Source organism: Rousettus aegyptiacus, unplaced genomic scaffold (genome assembly GCF_014176215.1).
Source record: "Rousettus aegyptiacus isolate mRouAeg1 unplaced genomic scaffold, mRouAeg1.p scaffold_m13_p_1, whole genome shotgun sequence".
In the NCBI taxonomy this organism is placed as follows: Eukaryota; Metazoa; Chordata; class Mammalia; order Chiroptera; family Pteropodidae; genus Rousettus; species Rousettus aegyptiacus.
Window position 1 is genome coordinate 9,713,347 of NW_023416284.1, and position 23,697 is coordinate 9,737,043.

The 23,697-nt window shown below is 54.6% G+C and overlaps 1 protein-coding gene across 2 annotated transcripts in view; it reads right to left on the minus strand.

Annotated features, from left to right (window-relative positions):
* The window catches only part of PADI2 (peptidyl arginine deiminase 2), a 42,291-nt gene extending 21,232 nt beyond the window's left edge, over window positions 1–21,059 (minus strand). The window contains exons 1-4 of one of the 2 annotated variants that reach the window (XM_016128391.2): window positions 20,947–21,059; window positions 9,197–9,380; window positions 8,141–8,213; window positions 1,868–1,929 (exon numbers count right to left, since the gene is read on the minus strand). In XM_016128391.2, coding sequence (XP_015983877.2) covers window positions 1,868–1,929; window positions 8,141–8,213; window positions 9,197–9,380; window positions 20,947–21,038 — 411 coding nt within the window. In that variant the 5' untranslated portion in view covers window positions 21,039–21,059. Of the gene's footprint in view, window positions 1–1,867; window positions 1,930–8,140; window positions 8,214–9,196; window positions 9,381–20,722; window positions 20,918–20,946 lie in introns of those variants that run through there. The other variant, XM_016128392.2, reaches the window with a different exon arrangement.
* Window positions 21,060–23,697: the final 2,638 nt, after the last annotated feature.

Below are 23,697 nucleotides of genomic sequence, written 5' to 3' on the forward strand. Positions count from 1 at the left end.
GAGACGGAGGGCGGCCAGAGAAATGGGCAGAGAGACATTCCACAACAGGCTCTAAAGTCCCCAGAGGGGCTCAGGGGAAGACACCCAGCTGTTCCCAGACATCCTCAGGCTGCGAGGATGGGACCTGCGAGGCAATCCGTTTCCTACGCGGTAGTCATAGCGAGGTAGAACGAACTCCAGCCAGATCACGTTGCCTCCTGCCTCCTGCCTCCCTGTTGACTTAGGATAAAGCCCCAGTCTCTACTGCGGCCTGTGAAGCCCGGTGAGACCTGTCCCCGTCTCCATCTGTTCCCCTCACCTCCCCCTCACTCACTCAGCACCCCCAACCCTGGCTGCCTTTCTGCTCCCCAAAGACTCCAAGCTCTCCCGCCTTCGCCGGCACTGGTCCCTCCGCCTGGACGATGTCCTGTCTCCCTTCGCGCGGCCAATGCCATTCCTCCTTCCAGTCACAGCAAAACCATCCCTTCCTCCGGGAAGCCTTTCTGATTCTCTAGAGCAGAGCAGCTTCCCGGGGTTTACACTTAGGGCATTATGGCACTGTACACGTCCTCTTTGGGAGCAGACTCAGGACAGCTGTGATGAAGCAGCCACCTACGTCATTCTTTAGTTAACGTGGGTCTTCCCCCGTCCTCCCACTGGACTGTGGGGTCCCTGAGGGCCAGAGCTGCGTTTTTTTCATTCTTTCTGTGTACCCGGAGCCTGCTCAAGTCCTGGAATATAAAAGATGCTCAACAAATATGTATGGGATGATAAAGGAAATGCTAAACGTCACTGGCCTGCATGGGGGACGTCTGGGTAAGTTCAGGCCCACAGGGACTATGTGACTTCACCAAGGCTGCAGAGCTCCTCAGGGGAGGTTGGACGCCTCAGAGGCCTCCACGGAGTCCATTGTCATGTGGCTCGGCCACCAACACAGAGAACATAGGCGTGGGGCTGGCTCGGCTACCTCAGGAAGGCTGGACCAGGGCAGAGCCCCACTGAGGAGCCTGGGACGAGGGGCTCCCCGACAGGCCCAAGGTCCCCCTTGGTGGCATGCAGAGAGTCTGGGGTCAGCTGCTTGGCTCCAGGCTTCTCACTGGGCTATATTTATTTGACTTTTTAAGGTTCTATCTCCATATAATTTAAACCAGGCTTTACATTGTTATAAAAAATAGTTAGAAGCAACAGCCTGGATGACAGATTGAGACCAATCGCGCTCACGAACTGGGTTGAGGGAAACGTATGTTTCGAAACGAGATTGAGAACACAATGCTCTCTGCGCGTTAAAAATACGCGCTCATCAGCCAGACCACACGTTCTCAAGAGTCGTAAGAACAGAAAGGGACACGCGAGACCCGTTAAAACGGTCCACTGTGGAAGCGCAGAATGAGGGCAGGATTGCAGGAAAAAGAGAACGAACGAAGAAACTAATGAATGATGAATAAATGAATGAGTAAATAAATAAAACAGGGGTTGTGCACGCACTGTTAAAGATCACGTGACTTGAAGCGAGGGTGATTAATGCAACTTCTGCTCCTGATGGTCTCGCTCACTCAGATTTGTTTTCTTTTTAAGCAAAATAATAAGAGCGAATACTTTGGTGGCACTTTCCACCAACTCTATGAATTGGGGGTCCCCATCCTGTGGGTGGGGAATCTGAGACTTGGGAACCAGCTCTGTGGTTGTCCCCATAAGGAGCTTGGCTGGTCTGTGGGTCTGCCACGGTGCGCTGTGTGTCTGGGGGCCTGTCTCGGGCCACAGTCTCTTCATCTGGGACTGAGAGCTGGCTGTGCTTGCTAGGAAGACCGCGGCTGCATGCAGGATGCAGCCCGGAGCTCTGCCCCGGAAGCCCCCACGTTCAGGCCCATCTGCCCTGGTAGATAGTTACCTTTCTTGGGTTGTTCTTCTCCACCACGCCGTCCCGGTCTGCATCCACATCCAGGGAGATCTCTGGGGACAGACACACGAGTGAGCTGCCTGCCAGACAGGGTGGGGCAGGGACAGGAAGAGCTGTGGGATTAGGGTGCAGCTCACCTGTTTGCTTGGTCCTTGGAATGAGAGGGCCTTGTTGAGGTCATCTTTTACAACTCCCTGCCTCAACACCCCTCTGCCCGATGGAGAACCCCGGCAGATGCTGCAGACTACAGCTTACGGCTTCGAGAAGCGCTGTCAGGTAGATCCGGATCCCCCACCACTTCCTGGTTCCTCAGTCAATTCTGGGTGGTGGGGGATGAGCCTCACTGTACGGCTCTGGGAGCCTCAGTTCAGAGAGGCCAGTTCACTGCCCAGGGTCACACAGGAGGCATTAGTGGAACTGGGGCGCACACTGCAGTTGGTCCGATTTGAAGGTCACGTTTTGAGAACGGTCTTTGGGTTCCCGAACTGCCTTTCCCAGCCTGCCCTGGGCACATGTTCACACGTGTTTGAGCATGTGTATCTCCCAGAATTCTTGGTGGTCTAGATCCCACCTTTTAAGACCGAGGGCTTTACACTAGGTGGGAAACTGGGTCTCCAACCCTTCTTGATTTGAGGGTGCCCAAGAGGACAGGCTGCCAGATAGAGGATCCAGGGCCGGGTCCCTGTTTATCCTTTCCCCTGGGAAAGGGACTTTCAGTATTTTAGCTAGGCCTGCCGTGGGGACAGGCTTCATGGAGTCTGTGTGGGGCAGTGAAATGAGCCCAAGATTCAGCATCAGACAGTGCTGGGTTGGACCCCTGACTCTGTTCTTATAAGCTGTGTGACTTTGGGCAGTTTCGACAGCCTCTCTGAGTCCCAGGCTTCTATCTGCATGCAACATGGGACCCTTTCCAGTTAGAGGAGTTGCACTAATTGCAGTCGTGGGCACTACGAACATTCTGAGCTAGCTACTTCTGCATTGAGGGGGCCAGCCTGTGTGCTGTAGGATGTTTAGCAGTATCCCTGGTCTCGAATCCCTGGATGCCAGTAACACTGCGCCCCCCCTCCCCCAGTTGTGATAACCAAAATGTCTCCAGATCGTGCCAAATGTCCCCAGGAAGCAAAATGACCCCCTGAGTCAGAGACTAACAGGGAAGGTCAGGGGAATGGTTGGGAAGGTGTTGGGAGCATCACACAGAATGAGATGAGCTGGGTCCAGGCCTAGGAACTGCCCAGCGGCTCAGCCTCACGCTGGGCGTGACTTGGACTGAGATGGGAGTTGGGTGGAAATGAATGAATTCCTGGTCAGTCCCCTTGGCAGGCACGCCCTCTCCCTGGACTGGGAGGGTCCTGGCTCAGGAAGGGCCCTGCTGTCACCCCTCCCTGTGTGGCTTCCTCTGAGTCCAGGGATTAGGTTCAAGCCCTCTGTTTGCCCATAGTCTGATTCCCTCTCAACACTGAATGTGACTTTTCTGGCCTAGAAGGAGGCAGGAGAGGGGAGGCCTTAAGGGCACCTGGGCCTTGGGGGAAGTGGCACTCCCTGTCCCACCTCTGCGGCCCCGATGTTGGTTAGACATCATAAGGCATAATTACATACATGCCTCCTGCGATCCCATTCGCTCAGCAAGCCACTGTTCAGCATCTGCTGTACCCCAGGTACCATACTGGGCGTGGGGACCTTCGTGGGCCATCAGGGCACAGTACCTGCTCTTGAGGAATCCCCGGTCCTATGAGATAAATATTGCTTTTCCCATTTTACAGAGAGCAGACCCAGACTCGGAGATGTCCCTTGTCAGCAAATTGGGCTGATAATCTGAGAGGCGGGTGCTGGGTAAGGATTTTAGGGAGAAAGCAGGGAAGGCCACATACCAGCTTCTATTAAAGGGGCCAAAGGCTCAGATGGAGCAACAGCATTGAGTTTGGCTCCCACAAACTTTCCAGCTGGACACTCGCCACCGATTCGGAGAGGTCGGCTTCCTGAAGCTCCTCCCTGGGAACCAGCTGCGGACCCAGCTTCCTTAAGGAGTCACGCTCTGCCTTTCGAGACGACAGCCTGTCCTGTGTGTAGCGTCACTCTGCCAGCAGTGGGCACGGTCCCTGAATGTTTTCCCATCAATCACACCAGGAGGAAGGGGTTATTATCCCCGACCCGGCCACCCTACCATACAGATGAGCAAACCCATGCACCCAGCAGGGCAGTCACTAGGAAGTCCCCAGAGTGTACAGAGCCAGGTGTGCTGCTCGGCCTCTGACCTCAGACCCCTGCTCTTGGCTGTTCTCTCTACTGACTCAGGCTGACCTCCACCTGGGCTGTTTCTAAAGGCCAAGCCTGCCTTCAAACACCCAAGACTTGCTCCCTGAAGATCATTCCCAGAGGAGCAGGCGGCCCTGTCGCCTTCATCTCCTGGCTGCAAGGTGGCACCGCCTCTCGGCTCCTGCGGTGTGCTGATGAGAGCAGTGAGTCACAGGAGATAAATCGTAAAGCACTTTCCTGTGCTTTACTGCATTCGGAATGTCTTAAATTTAAAGACTTATAGATGTAACACTTGCACACAGTACAGAAGAAACCACATAGTACCAAAGAGCTTCCAAAGAAACAGCAGTTCGCCATCAGGCCTGTCCCCTTACCCCCCTGAAGCAGTCTCCATGGTACTAAGTGACATGCTTATTGCTCTTTCTTGATTTTTGAAACTCGGAGGGGTTTCGTTGACTTCCCGTTACGCGATTCAGGCATTGCGATTGGGCTCTCATAGCACGCGCCTTCCAATCTCCCCCAGAGCTTTACATCATCTCTCTTATGACCCGTGACCCATCTCCACGGTCAAACCGAATGATCTTCTTGCTCCTCCTCCCTCTCTCGGGACCTCCTCTAGCTATAAGCCATCACCAGAGAACTTCTCCCTTCCAAAGCTTCTTCCAGTGTCCAATTTAACTAGAATCCGATGGGATGATAGGACGGGGAGCAGGGTGACTGTGATGTGCCCAGAGCTCCATGCTCCTGGGATGGCTCTGCCTTGGGGAGGCGGGAGGGGACATCTGTTTCAGGGCCTCTGGGTTCCAGACGACATTTCTCAGAAGCTCTGAGTCCTACCTCAGCTTCCGGGAATAGCCCCAAGGTGTCAGGTGGCGCCTAGGGTGTGGGGCAGATTAATGGGAAATGTCATATGGTGGGGGGGGGGGGGCGGGGTGGTCTAAGGCAGTCTGCCTTGAGAATGTAGCCACTGAGGCCTCAGAGTCTGGACACGGAGCCATAAGCACTTTGGTGGACTGCCATGAACAGTGACAGGGTGCCTGGCCTTCTTGCCTTACTGGGCAGCCTGGGGTGTGACAGGGAAGGACTCTCTCCCCTATAACCTAGATCTAGGCTCTGGGGAGGGGGAACAAGGAATGAGGCCCCAGGTTGATGCTAAAAGCTCTCAAGGCTCATGTACCTAGGACTACAGCAAAGAGGGTGAGACTCCAGGCCTCCCTCCTCCCCCACCTCTATTTTCCCCCTTAGAGGGGAGGGTTTGCATATCGGCTTTAATTGGAGCCTTTAAGGACCTCAGGGACCAATGAGCTGAAACCCTCTTGTTTCGTGGTTGGGAGAAATGGAGGCCTAGAGGGGCTAGGCCACTTGTCAAGGCCACACAGCAAGGGTTTGGCAGGCCTGGGACCAGGACCCAGAATCTGATTAGGCCGAGGGCACTACAGGTCTGTTCTCGAATCCCTAGAGGAAGTGTGAGGGACAGTAAGATTCTTCAGCTTCACCCAGCGGAGAGCATCGGCTGAGCACCTTCTCCACGCCAGCCCTCGGCACACACCATCCCATCGAATCCTCGCGAGCACTGTGCAAGGGTGCATTGTGACCCCATTTTGCAGATGAGGAAACCAAGGCTCAGAGGGGTGAGGGTCATGATGGGGCTGGAGGGGACAGAGCCAGAACTTAGCCTTATTTCTGTCTAATGATGACAGGGTGCTTTCTGTGGGCTCAGGACAGAACTAAGGTGAGATGGGCTCAGATATGTTCTTGTGGGGGGGGCAGCCCCCCCATCTTGGGGCTTTCAGGGCGTTCCTGCCTCTGAGGTGCTGTCCCTGGATGACTACTTAGGACGTGGCGCTCGGGTACTCTTGGGGTAGATGCTTGGGGAAAGACGAAGCGTAGAAAGGTCAGCGATAGTAGTAGGTACCAAGGGAAACCAAATTTCCACCAGGATTCCTGGTGGAACAGGAAGCAGTTCAGCAGGGTGAGTGTTGCATTAAGTTTTATTTCTGCAATGTAAACGGCTGTCCTTTATTCTGAGATTATGCCCTGCCTATTTTTTAGGTGTTCGGATGTTAAAATGATGATGATAATTGATGGCAAATTATTTTATTAACGTCTTTTTTTTTTTTTTTTGGCCAAGCATCAAAGATGTCAGTCTTTTTTTTGGGTAGTGGTGGTGATGGTGGTGGATATTTTATGGCAGTTAAATAAATAACTGTTCTGTGAAAGCACGATCTTAGAAACTCAGAAGGGTGAGCCCGGCCATTCACCACAGGCATGTTCGGTGCCCTCTGGGGTACCAAACATGTGCAAGCTTTGCCATCGTCGAGGGGAAAGTCTAGTCTTGCTTTTTTATAGCGCATCGTTTCCCGTCTATCTAAAGACTGCCTCGCTTCAGTGGGAGTCTCGTTAGTGGCGCTGTCAGCCCTCTGGAATCACCCTCATGTCACAGGCCTCTGGCCGCTGCCCTTCCTGTTTATGTCCTCAGGTGTCCTGTCTCTGTGGGATTAAGTTTCCTCGGGGACGGTCACCTGAGACAAACTGGGGGCCCTGTGTGCCTGTGAGATCTGCACACGTGCCAGCTCTCGGCTGCAACTGGGTAGGCTTTAGTTTCCACCACTCGAGGTCCCCTGAGGTTTTCCCGAGGACCCCGCTCCAGGGCTGGGCACTTCCTTAGTGTAGAAAGATGAACAGGGTGACCAGTAACCAAGCCCATGTGGGGATAGCTGAGAAGCAGAGAACATTGGGGTTGAGCCTGTTTCAGAGGCTAAGAGCACAGGGCTGGGGAGGGAGGAAGGGGCAGGCCTCGGAATTAGCTATTTTGGGGGGAGGGAAGTTTCCAGACCTCCAGAGAATATGAGATAACTGAAATGGCTTGGTGTCCTACAAACCACCAAGGTGTGTGGCCGCAGGCGAGTTTTTGTTTGTTTTACTAGTTTATGAGCCTTGGTTTTCTCATCTGTAAAATGTGGACACGGTAAGAATAGATTGAGATCATGAGAGTAAGGCATCTAGTACTGGAGCCTGCATACCGTAGGTGCTCAATATATGTCAGGTGTTTCTCCATCCCCACCCCAAGCACTAGCATAGTCCTGGACACAGAGCACATGTTCAACAAATGGAAGACATCGTTATTATTTTTAAAGCACTCCATACGTACTTGACTCTCAATAACTGGTAGTTCACTCACCCTACCATGTAGCAACTCTGTCAATGTTAAACAAGGTCGGGTGGACAAATGAGCCTCTGAACTACAATCACATTATATGACTAAAATCGCACACACGCACGCACGCACGCACGCACGCACGGAAAACACCTCAACTGCAGAAGAGCTGAGTGACTGAAGGTTCAGAAGATCACATCCCTGGGCCTTGCTGAGCCAGGCTGGGCTCTACCCCCCACCATCCCCCAAGTCTGGCACCCAGGGCAGGGTAATGCTATGCAATGGGAAGAACCTGGGGGGAAAATAATCTTGAGTTCTGGACTCAACCTGCCACCGAGTTGCTGTGTGACTTTGAATGAGTTCCCTAATCTCCCTGGGCCTACTGCCTTCTTAAGTTAAATAAAGAGCTGAACTAGGTGAGTTAAGGACCCAGGCTGCATCTCTAGGTCTAGGGAGGGCAAAGGGGTAGCTAGGGTTGTTGAAGACACCCCGGCCTTGTGGGCAGGCCATTTCCTTTACCATGAGAGGCAAGCTCTTCTCCAGGTTGCAGGGGAGAGGTGGGGAGGGAGGAGCAGGCTTTGCTTACTTCTCCATGACCCACAGAGCCTGTGACAGGGACCCTGACATTGGGGTGAGTCACTGGCAGACCAGGGCACCCCTCCTCCCACGGGATATGCCCCACCCTAGGAGAGAAGGGCCTGGGCATGTGTGGCGTCACTCTGTCCTGCATTATTTAGAGGAAGCTCCGAGTGCCAGGTCTGCAGCATTGAAAACAGCCCAAGTGCCACTGAGAAGGGCAGCAGTGCCAGGCCCTGGGGGATGAAGATACCCAGGCTACAGCCTCGTCAACTCACCAACGGCCGTAAGGAAGAGCCCAGCCTGGTCGATGGGGGTGTTCCCCTCCTGCTCATAGTAGTTCACGGTGACCTTGGTAGAGAGGGAGCGCAGTGGGAGGGAGAGAAGAGCAGAGATCACAGATCACAGGTGGGAAAATCTGCAGTGCTGACCTTCCCTGCCTCAAGCCAACTTTCTTTAAACAACTGAACCCTCTCCTCCAGGAAGCACTCCTGGGTTGGTGGGCTGCTTTCCTCAGATTATTGAAATAGATAGGGGACTCCGCTCCTCTCAGAGTGCATTCAGGGTGCCGTCTGCCTACCAGTGCCCCCTTGTGTATTCTACTGCCTGTGGGGGTCCCCATAATGGTCAAAGTGCATGTCTAGCTCCCGCTAAGCAACTAGTGAGTAGGGCTGAGGTTGTTTCCTTTGGCTAATGATGCCCAGCACCATCACTGCCACGGGGCACGCGAAGTTCATAATTAGAGAACCCAGGGAAGCGAGAGTCTAGTGTTGGCCATACCACCTGGGCAAATCAATCTGCTGCATGGGCGCCCAGCACCCTATTTATACACAATGAAAACCAGGATGTTTGTGGCTTTAACTTCCAACGATTCTAATATTTCATCATCAGCAGCTCACAATTTTAACCTTCCACGAAACTATCGTCCTGTGGTCTAACACTGAGCTGTCTTATACAATAGCTACGGGCCGGAGGTGGTTATTAAACCCTTGTAATGTGGCAAGTTCAAGTCGAGATACGCTGTAAGTATGAAATGCACAGGAGATTTAGCTTTGATATGAAAATGGTGAGTAAGATATCTCGTTAAATTTTTTTGTGCTGATATCATAGTGAAATGATAATATTTTGATATGATATATAGAGTTAAGCAAAATATATTATTAAAGTTAAATCCACCTGTTTCTTTTTCCTCCTTTAATGTGGCTCCTGGAAAATTGAAAATGACACATGTGGCTCACATTCTGTTTCTATTGGACAGTGCTGGGCTAGCCTGTCTTGATTCCATGGCCCCTTGTTCTGGTGGCCTGTGGAGGTAACTTCCTCAGCCACGGTACCTTGTCGCTGCTGGCCTCGGTGCTCGCCTGGCTCATGGTGAGCCGCAGTGTGGTGCTGGGAGAGAGAGGCCAGCGCCTTTTGCCACTGGTGACCACCTCCTCGGCCTGCCCATCACACACCACCTCTACCTGCACGTGCTCCGAGTGCTTCAGGCTGAAGGTTTGGGCCCCGGCTGGGGCTGCACTGTAGGGAGAAAAGAGAGCAGATTGTGGGGATTCTTGGGACAGGTGGGACAAAGAGCTTCAGGAGGAGACTGCTGGAGGGGCGAGGCTGCAAGGACTCTCCTAGGTCATCTGGTCTGGGGGACTCGAAAGGACCCAGCTGTACCACAATCACCTGGTAATGAGGAAGGTACTCATTAAAAATACGGATTCCTGAGCCAGTCTGGTACCTACTGAGTCGGAATGTTGGAGTGTGGCTGGGAGATCTGAATTCTTAAAGGGCTTCCTGTGCTTCTAAAGGGCGGTCAGCTTTGGGAGCCACATGATAACGTAAGGGGGGATAACTGGGGCCCAGACAGAGGAATGAGTTTGCTCCAAAGGCAGCACTAGGACTAGAACTCTATCCCCCAAGCCCCGTCCAGCGCCTTGCCTGGAGGCCAGGAAAACTCGGCTAGGGACCAGGAGGTGGTCGTCAAAGTGCTGGGTTTGCACAGGGATAGAACCTGGAACTCAGGTTCTAGAGGGGTACGGGTGGGCTGGCCCCGTCACAGAGATCCCTCTTCCCTGTCATAGCTTCCATGGCTTGGAGTTCCTTACTTTGAGAGTCACTCCTTGGGGTTCCAGAAAGGAAATACTTCTGGAATTCTTGAAAATCTATCAGTGCAGGAAACTAACTGGTTTGATCTGATTGCAATGGACTATTTGTCTCCCCCTAAACTCATGCATTAAAGCCCTAACCCCCAATGTGATTGTATTTGAAGACAGGGTGTTTAGAAGATGATTAAGGTTAAATGAGTCACGAGAGTGAGGCCCTAATCTGATAGACTCGTTGTCTTATAAGGAGAGGGATGGAGGGAGGGGGAGGGAGAGAGAGAGAGAGAGAGAGAGAGAGAGAGAGAATGAATATCTTTATGCACGCCGAGGAAGGCCACGTGAGCACACAGCTAGAAGGTGGCTGGCTGCAAGCCAAAGAGAGAGCCCTCACCAGAACCTGATGGTACTGTCACCCTGATCGCAGACTTCCAGCCTCCAGAGCCACGAGAAATAAATTTCTGCTTTTAAGTCGCCCAGCCTATGTTATTTTGTTATAGTTACTCAAGCTGCCTAAGACACTGGCTTAACGGGAGGTAACAGGAAGGACAGGGGTACCAGGAGAGGAAGGTGCCCAAGGCTGATGGTTTTGCTAAATCCAGCCCATGGTCTGAAGGTTCCCAAAGAGTGCTCAGAGGGGTTTAGGGGGGGATTCTCATGGGATTTGGGACTAAGACATAGGTATAAGTGTCTGCCTCAAAGGCATATCCTCTATTTTGAGGGCCTGGTGCTTCTGGGTTCCAGAATAATTCTCCACTATGGTTGGGCATCACAATCCTCAGGGAGGCTGCTTAAATCTTCAGGGTTTATTTTAAGGCTACAGCTTTGTGAAGCCCATCCCCAGAGAGTCCGGCTGGCAGGATGGAAGTATGGCTGGGGCAGCTGAAGGTGTGAACGGTGGCCAGGGTTGAATGAGAGGTTTGGACCAGTGGCTGTCAAAGGTCAGCAGCAGGAGCAGCATCACCTGAAGGGCTTGTCACGACACTGATGGCTGGGTCCCTCCCCAGAGTTTCAGATTCAGTAGGTCTGGGGTAGGGTCTGAGGATTTGCATTTCTATCATGTTCCTGGGAACTGCCGATGCTGCCGGCCCAGAGGTCTAGGTGTTCCACAGCACAGCCTGGTACTTCAAGCCCTGGGGTGGCCAGGCTGTGAGGATGAGTCTGTTGAGGTCACCCGTTGGGATCTCTCTGACCCAGGCCACAAACTGCAGGGGCCACAGGCAAAGGCCACTGGTCCAAGGGATTGGCAGGAGAGGAACTGTCCAGCAGCTCATGCCCAGTGCTGGGAAAGGTGTCCATGTACAAGCTCAGGGCCTTTCGGATGATTGTCTGTCTTCTCCCTTCTAAACTCCTCAGTCTATCGCAGGGAACCTGGGCTCATCTGAGGCTGGACACCTGTTGGCTATGGCCTGGTGCCCTCTGTCCACATCCATTAATAAGAGAAGCAAAACCCCTGGATAAGATAATACATGTGCAGAAGATCTGGGTTCGAACCCAATTTGCCACTGACTTGCTGAGGGGGCCTTGAGTATGGAGCTGAGCGCCAGGCAGCATTTCCCAAAGGCGGGAGTGGGCACACATCAAGATGTTTTTAGGTGTCACATGGACAAACGGTTTAAAAGATTTACGTGTTTATTAAATGTGTTATTTTTTTTTATAGCAACTAATAAAGACTCGCCATTTATGGTAAGGATGTAAGATGTCCATTCGAAACAGAGTTAGGAGAAAAATTGAGTTGATTTAAAGAAAAACGTTAATAGTACTACAAGTGGAATATGGTTTTGGTAAAAATCGCGAGAGCCCAGGCAACTGTGGGTTCAGGTCTGGGGAACAATCCTCTAGGCCAAGTCTTGGCTTTGACCATCAACCTGCTTGGTGGCCTTGGGCAAGAGGCTTCTCCTCTCTTCATGTCATCAAGTACCAAATGAGAGGATGGGACCAGGTCAGAGGTAGCTGGAGTCTGTAGAGCACACAGGGGGCAGGTCCTGGGCAAAGGGGTGGGGAGAAGGCACTAAAAATCTGGGCATCTCTCTGCTGGATGCCCCCCGTCTGTACCTAGAGCCATACTTATTTTATCTGGTTTTATATATTGGGTTTCTGCATATAATTCTGTTTAGAAAAAAATGCCTTACAAACTCACAGGGCGGGATGATTGTGTGGGACCTGGACTTTGTGGGTAGTGCTGTAAGTGATGCTTCCTGCCACTTTCCTTCCTCCAGGCCAGTGAGAAACTGAAGGAGGCCCCAGAGGCCCAAGGGGTTAATGCCTGGCCCACGCTGGAGCCCCACACTCACCTACTACCCCAGCACCAGCCCTGCTTGGAGCTGAGCAAACAGCTATTCTTGGAGCGGCCCTGGCAGAAGCAACAAAGACACCCATTGTCCCCTGCAGTTCCTGTTGGCTGCCTCCCTCCCCAGGAAGAACTGCTCAGAATCCCCCGCAGAAACCTGAGAGCCAGGGGGCTGTGGGCATCTCTGTTGTCCCTGGGGGCTGCAGGGAGGGACCCAGGACAGTATCAAAGGCAAGAAACTGGTGGGGGGTGGCGGTGGCTATGATCTCCTGCTTCTGGAAAAGAGGCAAAGATGGGGTGGATGGAAGGATGGACTGCCAGCTCCTGTGATCACGCCTGCTCTGCCCGCCACTGTGTCTCAGCACACAGCACATGGCCAGGCTCAATATATACTTTGGGAATAAATGGATAAGTGAATCCATCCTTCTTGGTTTCCCGAACTCTATTTGATTTAAAAAAAAAAAAAAAAACGATCAGGTGACTTGTCCGACTGAAATCATTCAGTGGCCCCTCGGTGCCCATCCATATGATAAAATCCAAACTCTTTAGCCTAGTAGCCACCTCGCGACGTCTCAGTTTGACTCTCCAGCCTCATTTTCTGCAGCTCCTTCCATCCTCTCGACTCCTCGCATTGTCCCATCTCACTGTGAATTTTGTACATGCTGTTCCTCCTACCTGTAATACTTATCCTCTACTTCTCTGCCTGGCAACTGTCCACCCCTATTTGAAGACCCAGCTCAGTCGATGTGTCCCCTTGTTTATTTTCCCTTTCGGCAGTTAGCTCCTTGGAGGTAGGGACTGTCTTTTCCTGTTTCAGCTTCAGCACCGGGCCTAGTATGCGCATACAGTAAACATAAACGTTTGCTGTGGGAAGGGCTGGAAGAGGAGGGTTTTGCTTATGCCATTAATTATTCACTTCATGTGTATTTATTGAGCACGTATTATGTGCCAGGCACAGTTCTAAGTGCTGGGGGTAGGATGGTGAAAAAGGTATTTCCTGGGCCCATGGAGCACATATTCTAGTGGAAGAGAAAGACTTTCAATGAATTACACAATCGTGTGATTACAGTTGTGGGGATTGTTACAAAGGAGAGGGATAAGGTGACAGGAGGTCCTGATCTGGGAGTCAAGGAAGGCTTCCTAGAGGAAGTAGCATTTGAATTAAAGTCTAAACTTTCCACTCTGAAGGACAGACAAGACTTAATTAGACCAGTGGTTCTTAATTTGAGCAGATATCGGCATCACTTGGGGAACCTGTTAAGATACCAGTTGGTGGCCACTCACAGTCTTTGCTTCGGGTGGGCTGGGCTGTGGCCAGTGACTATATTTCCTTCTTCCCCCAAATTTTATTGAGGAACAACTGACAAATAAAATTGTATATGTTCGAAGTGCACCATGTGATGACTTGATACGCATATAACACTGTGAATGGGCAGATGCGTTTCTAACGAGCTCCCAAGTGATGCTGATGCTGCTGGTCTGGGGACCACAATTTGAGGACCAGTAAATTGGACAAAGTGAGGACAGGAAGAAGAGCAGAGATTTCCAAGCGGCGGGAACGGCTGGGGTGATGTCTTGAGGTGGATGTTTGCCCAGCACAGATGGAGAAATCGGAGAAATCAGAAGGAGGTCCGCATGGCTGGAGTCTGTGAGGGGGAGGGGACAGTGGGAGGAGAGGATCCAGATCCTGGCGCGGAGCTGGCTTTGCTCTGAGAGCATTGAAGCCCTTTAGACGGGGAGTGGCATCGTCATTTCTGCACTGTAGACAGGTGACCCAGGGTGCAGAGTGGGGAATAGATTTCAGGAGAGCAATACTGGGAGTAGGGGAGCCAGGGAGAAGGTGACTGCAGTTGTCCTGGTGAGTGATGGTGGTGGTCTGGGACCAGGTGGTGGCCATAGAAATGGAGAGAAATGGCCAGTCAGTTGGTTTCAAACAAAGGAAACTTGAGCAAGACCGGAAAGTAGCATCAGATGTAGAAGAGGGATGTTCACTCAGTCCAATCCAAGGGAATTCTGGGCTTTGTGACTTAACATCTGCCTAGCCCCACAAGTGCTGGGGAGCCACCCAGCCTCTTTGGTCTGTGCTCAGTCAGTGGGGAAGGTCACCAGCCTGGTCTCACAGTCCCAGACTTGACGGCATGAAGTGCCTGCTCCTCACCAGCCTCTGGCTCTCTCAGCTCTTCCACCCTCCCTGAGCCTTGTTGGCACCGGCTGGGGCTCAGCCCCACAGTAACTCCGGCTTCCAGCAGCCTGGGCATGACATCCTGTCCTCAGGTCTTTGCAGGGGGGTTGTGGGTGTCAGCCTGGCATTTGACCCTAGGTGAGCACCCCAGGTGAGATATAAGGGGAGGAAGGCGAGGCCTCACAGCTGGTGTGGACTTCTGAGGCAGGTGAGTGCTCCCAGGCAGGGATGGGTAGAGGTGACTACGTCCCTTTGTTCGGCCGGCCTCCTTTTCTGCCTGGCACCCTCAGCGGCCCCCCTCACTAGGCACCAGTGCCTCCAGCTGCCCCGGGCCCTCTCCTTAAGGAAGAAACAACCTAATCTATGGTCACTGTCTCCCCAGACACCTTCACTGACTCCCCACTGCCTACAGAGCAAAGTCCATCGCCTGAGCCTGGCATTTAAAGCCCAGGTCTGAACTCATTGACATTCTTCCTATGCCCTTTCCGCTCCCTGTGTCCCATCTTACTTGCTGGGTATGTTTGCTCCTACGGAGCATGTCCTGGCCACACTGGGAACCCCTGTCCATCCTTCAGCTTGGTTGCCACCTCCTTCAGGAAGTCTTCCCTGATCCCATCGTTCAGGACTCAACTCTTCCTCTCTTTGCCGGTGCCTCAAGCAACACTTAACAAGTAAGTGTTGTTCAACATTTCTCTTCCACGAGCATTATAAACTCTTTGAGGCCACATTTCATTATTATTTGTTTTAATAACATATACTAAACCCAATACTAACGCATGACAACTACTTACTGAGAATTAGGTGCCAGGTACTGTTCCAAGCCCTGGGCCCACCTGATCTTGGTCCTCCCTTTTGATAACCCCATGAGGTCTGTATAAATGCCTTCCCATCTTACAGAGGAGCATGCTGAGGCTCACGGAAGGTGAGCACTTGCTCCAAGTCCCAGGGACAGTAACAGCAGAAGTGAGGTGAACTCTGAGCCTCGCTGCTCCCTGCTTGGGCGAGGATCTATGGTTACAGTCCTCTCTAAAGGTCTTCCAGGAAGGGACACCTGGTGGGGGGTGGGGTGAGAGGCAAGCCTGGCTCAGGAGAGGATCAAATGAGAAGCTCTTAGTAACCTCTAGAGCCCCCTAATATTTCTCAAGACAGGCCCAGAGGGTCAGAGAGGGGACAGCAAAGGCCAGCTTCCTGCCCTGGGCTTTTGGTGAATGACTGAGATGAGCAGGCTGGGACCAGTCAAAGCCCCTGGGCACAGAGACTGCCATAGCTGGGCAGGAGAGAGCCGCCTCTGAAAACTGGCCTCCCCTGAAATTTAATGGGCATGCCTGCCTAGCTGGCGGGGGGCGGGGGTGAGTGCTGGGGTGAACCCCTGCCACCAGGCTCCCACCCTGACTCAGGACTCTGCAGGCAGGAAAGGAAGGCTCTTGGGGACCCCAGCTGTGCAGGGGGCCATGGGCTCAGACTGCAGGGTGCCAGGTCCTTCTTAGAACCTTGCCACTCCTGAGAACTAGCTTGAAACCTGAGCCCTGGAGCAAGTTCCTGGCAGGGTCTCCTTTTTAGGGCTGAGGGCTCTGGGAGCTGTTCTAAGTTATGCGGCCACCTGACCGACCAGGCCTGATTCCTCCTCATCATTCTCTCAGGAGAAGTGCTGCTCCGGCCAAGCTCGGCCACTTGCCCTTGACCTTCCACTGGCCCATCCAACGGTGCCTGTCCCTTGAGGCTGGGGGTGGAAGGCTCAGCCCAATGATAGGCTAGTCCATGTGCATCACAGGCCATATCATTCATTCATTCTCTCAACCAAGGAGCTCTTCATTGACTTGGAGGCTGGAAGGGCATGGAAACGAGGCAGAGAATGTGGAGGAGGACGCGCCTAAAACACAAGTCCCCAAAGGTAGCCCAGCCGGCATTGCGGTCAGGGGCCTGGGCTTTGCACCGCCACCATTAACTGGCTGTGTCATCTTGGACAAGCATTCCTTACCCCATATTCCCCTACTGTAAAGGGGGCCAATAATAGCACCCAACTCATAAAGTTGTTGTGAGGTTTAAACACATGTAAATTATTAAATATATGTGAGATGAACATGCAAGGCACTAAGGAGGCTGCCTGGTACAGAATAGTGTTTGATAAATGTTTGCTAGGATTAAGTAAATAATAATATCTGCAAAGGAAAAAAAAAAAAAACAGAGAGGGCCTGGGGCTCAGGGCAGGGCACTATGAAATGGGGGTTGTCAGGAAACCTGCTCGGAGGAGGTGACATTTGAGCTGAGACTTGACGGGTGAATGTCAGCCTTGCAGAAGTCTAGGGGGTAGTGCTCCAGAGGTAGGGCACCTGCAAAGGCCCTGAAGTGAACATGAACTTGGTGCATTTAAGGGCCAACAGCATCCCAAAGCCAGTGTGGCTGGAGTGGAGTGTGTGCAGGGGAGTCGCCAAGAGATGGATCAGTGAGGGGGAGCCTGGCACTCTATGGGAAGGGGAGACCACGGCACCCCAAGTCCTCGTCGCTTCGGGCTGGATTGCAGACTCTCTATGGCCTTTGTCCTAATGGTCCTTTCTAAAATACTTGCACCAACCAAGAGACAGAGAGAGGAAGTCTAGGAAGGAGTCGAGGGAGTAAGAGGCAGGTAAATTTAGATTTTCCAGGCTCTTCCTTGAGATGTGACACGCTGCACTGTTTCTGGCTCTCCCAGCATTTTCCTGTGCCGATGTCTAGGAGCTCCTGCCCTGGTACTCCCTTCCTATCTCCTGCCAGAGAGTGATGGGCGAGCTTCTGCCTTGGGGTTTCCCAGGTAAGGGGGCAGGGAGTACCCCCAGCTCCCACCTCAGAGGCTCATGAGGTCAGATGTAACCAGGAGACTGCTCTGCAGAGGCAAGAGACAATTGTAAACATCATCTCTGCCCGGAAGCTCCTGCAGACCTTAGGATATGGATCCGGACCTCTCTCCACCAGGGACAAGGGGACACCTGCTCCCTGGACAGATGCATAGGCTGAAGGAGGAACAGGAGAAGCTGTCCCCACGGCTGGTTTGCGGGTCAGTGGGCGAGTCGGGCAGTGGGATCGCCCCATTCCTTCACTCCGAGGCTGCCCTTTCTCTAATCCCTGCAGATCCCGCGGCGCCCCTGGCTCCAGCGCAGGGAATACATACATCACTCACCAGAGACGAGGCTGAAAGCAAGCCGAGGCGCTCACTCTGTGCCTCCTCTCCAAATTCAAGCCGGAATTACACGGGACCCAGGCCAGCCCCAGGGAAGAAGTGGCTGCCGAGTAGAGACTGTGGGGGAGACGGCGTGGATAAGGTGTCCACGGGAGGTGTGCACAAGGGAAAGTAGGAGCAGGAAATAGCAAGCACCTCTAAGAACTATCTCAGTGCAAATCTCCAGAAAAAAAAAAAAAGTCCCAGTTCCTTTTTTCTGTGTATCTGCTCATAGCCTGCTGGAGACTAGTGCTCAGAATGTGTCAGGGTCAGGCATCCAGCCCCAAAGAGACAGTTTTGCTGGGAGAAGGTGGGTGGACCACAGGGTCTGCTGGGGATGGGGCGGGTGAGGCCCCCGTTGTGTTTGGAGGGGAGGGAAGCTATGTGTGCATCTCAGGAGAGGGGTCCCAGGGCCCTTGGGAAACGGGGTGGCTGTCGAGTCCTGTTCTCTCACCTCTGTGACTCAGAAGGAGGGAGGGGTCAAGACACCAGTCCCTAAGTAACTGGCCCAGGGTCCACTAGACCTTGTTCCTTGGTGTCCCTTCCGAGACCTCGGGGAGCATCATGTAGGGTCTTGAGTCAGGACTTGTGTCTAGGTGGGGAAGGACTCAGTGGGAACTAGAGGGTCGAATGGGGGTGGTTAAAGCCTTTCGGGGCGGTGGGCTCGTGGTCCAGGTGGAGGGTGGAAGGGACACAGGCTGAGAGGGTCAACCAGTTCAAACCGCTGGTTTTGGGGTCACACAGGATAGAGTGGAGGTTAACAGTACGAGCTCTGAGTCAGACAGAACTGGACCTGACTCCTGTGTGACATCAGGCAAACGGCTTCACTCCTCTGAGCCTTGCTTTCCTCATCTACAAAATGGGTCGATCCCAGCAGAACCTCCAAGGTCTATGGCGAGGACGATAGGAGATAACGCACCCGGTTGGGTGTGCACTAGTGGCTCCTGCTGCTATCGATGCTGACAGGCGCCTTTACCACTACAAATATTCAGAGTAACGGCAGCAGGAGCAGCCCAGCCGCAAGCCAGGGAGGCTGTTAACCATCCTACAATGCACAGGACTGGCCCCCACAGCACAGAACTGTGTGGCCCACATCGGGATAGAGCCACGGATGAGAAACCCTGCTTGGGACCTGCACTGTTCGGTGCCGTGGCCACTGGCTACAGGTGGCGATTGAGCATCTGAAATGCGGTGAGTCCACTCTGAGATTTACACACCGACTCGCAAAGACTTAATGTGAAAAAGAGTATGTAAACTATCTTATAAATAATTTTATATTGATTATAGATTAAAATGCTAATGTTCTGGGTTAAATAAAGTCTATTATTAAAATTAATTGCACCTGTTTATTTTAACCTTAAAAATGTGGCTACTAGCAAATTTAAATCGCATGGGTGGCTCCGTGGGTGGCTTGCATTCCATTTCTGTCGGCCAGCACTGGTCGGACTGTACTACTTCTCCTGGGGGTGGTGGAGAATCCTAAGCCTAGTGCAGGTGAGAGGTGTGAGTCACTGTGCCTGTGGCTGATTTCTTGAGAAAGGACAAGGGGGATCATCACATCTCTGCCCCCTGCCAGAGGGAGGATGAGTCCACACCTCCCACACTCCCTGTCCCCAGCTGGGCTGGGTCTCGCTCTGCCAGGACAGAGGGAGGGCAGGGGGACTGAGCATGGCCCTCTTCTTCCCCCGCCTCCCCCCTGTAAGGTGCCATGCTAGTCTTTTAGGCTGCACAAAAAGTGCCTCAGTGAATAAACAGGCGGGTATGGTGACAGCTGAGGCTTAGAGGCTTGAGCCTCCTGGCTCCCGGCCTGCTCCCTGACAGTGGCCAGTTAGGGACTGGGGGTGGGGAAGAGCTCATCCGGACCGCTGAGGACTGGACCACACTCCACTGCTGTGTTGTAACCCTCAGAAACTGCCCCTGAGATTTATGTGTGGGGCAACCGAGGCCAGGGGCAGACGAGTGGAGAGGGTGTCTGGTCTGCAGGCGATCAAGCCTTTTGTCCTCCGGGAAGGAGGCTTGGGCTTGGTGGTAACCTCGTGGCCAGTGCCTGCTGAGTAGGTGGCAGGAGACTGGCTGGGCACGGTTGCCAGGGCCACTGAAGAGGGCAGAAAGAATGGGCTGGGGAGGGTGCGTGGGAAGACACATGGACGGGGTTTGGTGGGGGCCTGAGAGAGGCAGGGCGCTTCAGATGACAATGATTTTGGGAGCCATAAGCCACATTGGCAACCTCCAGCTCAGTTCAAGGCACAGAGAGGTCAGGGAACCCAGCCGAGTTTTGAGGTCCCAGCCCAGTCCTGCATGCTCCCCCCCTCTCAGCACAGACCCCTCCCAGCCTGGCAGTGGGGAACATTTCATGTTTGGAATAGAAGGGGCTGCACAACCCCACCCCGGACTCCCTCCACCTTCTCTTCTCCGCCAGTCATAGGCCCGCCCCGCACTCTGTAGGGAGAGGGATCGCTGGATGGGCTGCTTCCTGGGGGCCGGGGGGGGGGGGGGGGGGGGGGGGGGGGGGGAGGTGGGGGTGGGGGTGGGGGTGGGGAGGGTAGTGGTGGGGCCCTCCATCCCCCCACCCTACAACCTGCCGTCTCAGAAATCGCACACCCCACCAAGTTTGTGGACAGAAGGGTAGGGGCACGGGGTGCTGAATCAGGGGGCCCTCTTCTGACAAAGACCCCGCATCTCCGCACCCTCAGCTGACCCCAGGGTGAAGTCGAAGGAAGGCATTTGGGGACATGGAGCTCACAGCCAGTGTCTGCGGATAGGCCACCAGCAGCAGCCCCCAGGGCCAGGATCCGCCCTAGGGCAGCTCGCAGCAAATCCCCGAGGAGGCTCAGCGGATCTGGGAGTCGGGTGAGGGGCTGGGCTGAGGTGGGTGGCGAGCCTGGTGGGTTTGAGGGGGAGGGGAAGGCATGAGGAAGAAGGGAGTTTCTGGGGGGAGAGGGGGAAGTGAAAGGGGAGAGAGGCTGGCGGGGAAGCCGAGGGGGTGCTGAGGTCGCCCTGGGTGCCGGAGAGGGCCAGGCGGTTGGAAGACTGGGGCGCGGGGGAGGGGAACCCGGGAAAGGGGTAGCGAGGGAGCTGGGGCTGTGTCACCGTGTCTGGGAGGCTCACCGGATTTCGTAGAGGCTGACACAAGGTTTGGGCTGTCAGGTTTCTGGGCGAGGGTCTTAGTATTTCTGGGCACGGGAGGCCCTCCGGATGAGGGGCAGTTGGGGCTGGAGGAAGGCTGTCCGTGCGTCCCCGAGTCCCGGAAGGGTCTTGGGATTTCCGCGGCCGAGATCTGCGAGCCCCGGGGGCGGAGGCAGGTGTCGGGCGCGCGCGGCGGCCGCACTCACCTGCACACGTCGGTCCAGAGGTGCGTGCCCAGCACGTACACCGCCTCGACGCGGCTCCCGTGCAGCAGCCGCACGGTCCGCTCGCGCGGCATCCTCCCTGCGGCGCCAGGCCCCGTGCGGGCCCTCGCTCGTCCAGGTCCGCCTGGAGCACCTGTCGCAGGTGAGCCAGCTCAGCAGCTGGCGCCGACCGACGCCCCGCGCGCCCTTATTCGGCCGCGGGTGGGTGGGGCATGGGCGGGGCGGCCCGCCCACTCTTCGCAATGGGTTGAGGGCCCGTCCGTCAAACTGATCACGCCCTCAACCCTTCTGGGCCCCCGCCGTGGTCAGGTTGAGGACAATTTTCTTTTTTTTTTTTCATGGTTCATTCATTCAACATACTTTCAGTGGGCTCCCAGCTGCCGGGCGCCAGGGCGCAGGACCAAGTGCTTCCTGCAGGTGCCCCCAGCCTTGCTGGGTAGATAATGCAAACGTGGAGGGGCCGTAGGGGTAGGGACAGGAGGTGGTGGTGGCCCCGAGGGAGTGGGTGCTGTACCCGAGCCTGGTGTCCCGGACCTGAGCCAGAATCAGGGGCGTTTGCAGACTAAGGGGGAGGGAAGAGAGGGAGCTGTCTGAGCAAAGCCAGGAAGCCAAGTACAGCCGGACACCTCCTCGGCCCCCACCACTCAGACGGGTACTGCCAGAGGGAAGTGGGGGGAGGGGTGGGAGTGGAACCCGGCTCTTGCACGGCCAAGCCAGGGCCTTGGTGGGTGGGCCCTGGGGGCCTTGACACGTCTTCCCCAGGAGTGGTCAAGTGTGGGAGTGAAAGCAGTCATTCTGGCAGCTATGGATGGAGGTGGCCCCAGGGAGGGTCACTGAAGCCCCCTGCTGGGGCTGCCTGAGAAGGCTGGAGAGAAAGGGACTGGTCCGACAGTGTTTGTGGACGGAGATATTGATGTTTCAGCGGAGGGAGAGTGAGGGGCACCGTTTAGGCTTTGGCCGCGGGGTGAAGGAGGGCCCTGGAGGGTGCCAGTGCAGCATCAGTTTGTGCCTCGTGGAGGTTCAGGTGCAAAGGGACATCTGGGCGGGGGTGCTAAACCAGCCCCTACCCCTGTCCCAGATGATTCAGCCATGTGTGAGTAAGTGGTTCTTGCTGGAACTGGGGAGTGAATGGGCAGAGGGCAGGCTGTGTGTGTGGGGTGGAGGGGTGCGGGGGGGGGAATGCATGTTTGAGAACGAGGGAGGGGGGCGCCTGAGCACAAGGGTCCAGGCTCAGAAGTGCCCGGAGCTGAGACACACTCAGCCCCCTGTCCCCAGGTTTCTCAAGGCAGCCCAGGTCAGGAGATGGTGGAGAGGGCCATTGCTCCTGGGCGGCCGGGACCTGGGAGGAATGCGGGCGGGGAAGGGGGAAAGTCTGTCCGGCCAGGGGCCATCTGTCCCAAAGGGCACACAGACCCAGGGAGGTGCTGGTAACTTCTAACTGGCTCCAGGCCACCACCGAGCACATCATCTAATCAGCCGGCCAGTGGCCACCTGCCGAAGAGGAGAAAGAATGGTGCGGCTCGGGGCTGACTTCGGGCCCCCGAGGCGGGCTCTTGTCGGGGCCCCCCTCTTTTAGGAATTATTTTTGAGCCTCTAACATGTGGCGGATACTCAGTATCTGCCAGGGTTCCCACCTTCTTGGGGATCGTAGAGCATGACGCCGTATTTTACCCACTGGGAAACTGGGTCCCAGAGTGTGGGGAGGAGCACAGAACCCCCACTGAGGCCCCGGGCAGGTCGCAAGGGGAGCAGGGGGTGATAAGGCTGGGAAGAAGGCGGCGATCGCCGCGAGGGGAGGAATAAGCGCGGGCCCCCGTTGCATCCTTTCTGCACGCCAGGCACTGCTGCCCTGGTACTTGTCATGCGTTAGAACGAGATCCGCCACTTTACAGATGAAGAAAGTGAGCCTCAGAAAGGCTAAGAAATTCGCCCTCAGTCCCATAGCTCCTAAGAATGTCAGAGGCAGGATAGGAACTTGCGTGGCCATGGAGGAAGGGCTGGGAGGGGGGCAAAGCGAGGAGAAGCAGAGGGAGAATGTTATCTCAATCGCTAGATGAGGAAACCCAAGTTCTGGTCCCAGCCCTGCCTTTGTGGAGCCGTGGATGGCTCGCCCTGCCATTCGGAGCCTCATTTTTGTCACCTGTGAATAACCGATTTCTCAGCAGAGATAAAAGGGGGATATCGAATGAGGTGACGTATGGAATACACTAGCACAATGTCTGGAACGAAGCAAGTGCTCAAAAACCGAAATTCCCTCTCTTTAACGATCCAACCTGGACCTGGCTGAGCCGCACGCAGGGCTCCTGCCTCGGACTCGGAGCCAGCAATGTTGGGCCACAGGGCTTCGTTGGTGTGATGGGAGCCTCCTGATGCCCGAGAGTTTAAAATAGCTGAAGTGGTCACAGCTGTTGGTGGATTCAGGGCCGGAGGTCTCAGCCTGCTTTCACTGCTCCCTTGGGGCCCAGAAAAGCCCCAAGGCATCTCACTGTGCCTTTCGGGGCATGCCAGCCAAGGGCAGGCTTAGCTCTGGCAGGTTCCTGGCACTGACCTGCATCCCAAACCCCCAACTCTGGCTCCTGCCAGAGAACCTGGGCTGGAAGGGGCTCATCTGAGCTGTTTTCCGCTATGATCCTTTACTGGGGGTCTCTCTGTGCCAGGCCTTGGAGGAAGCTGGGAGGTTACTCAGGGATCTCCTGGGTCCGCCTTGAGGAGAATGACAGTTCACCGAGGGCA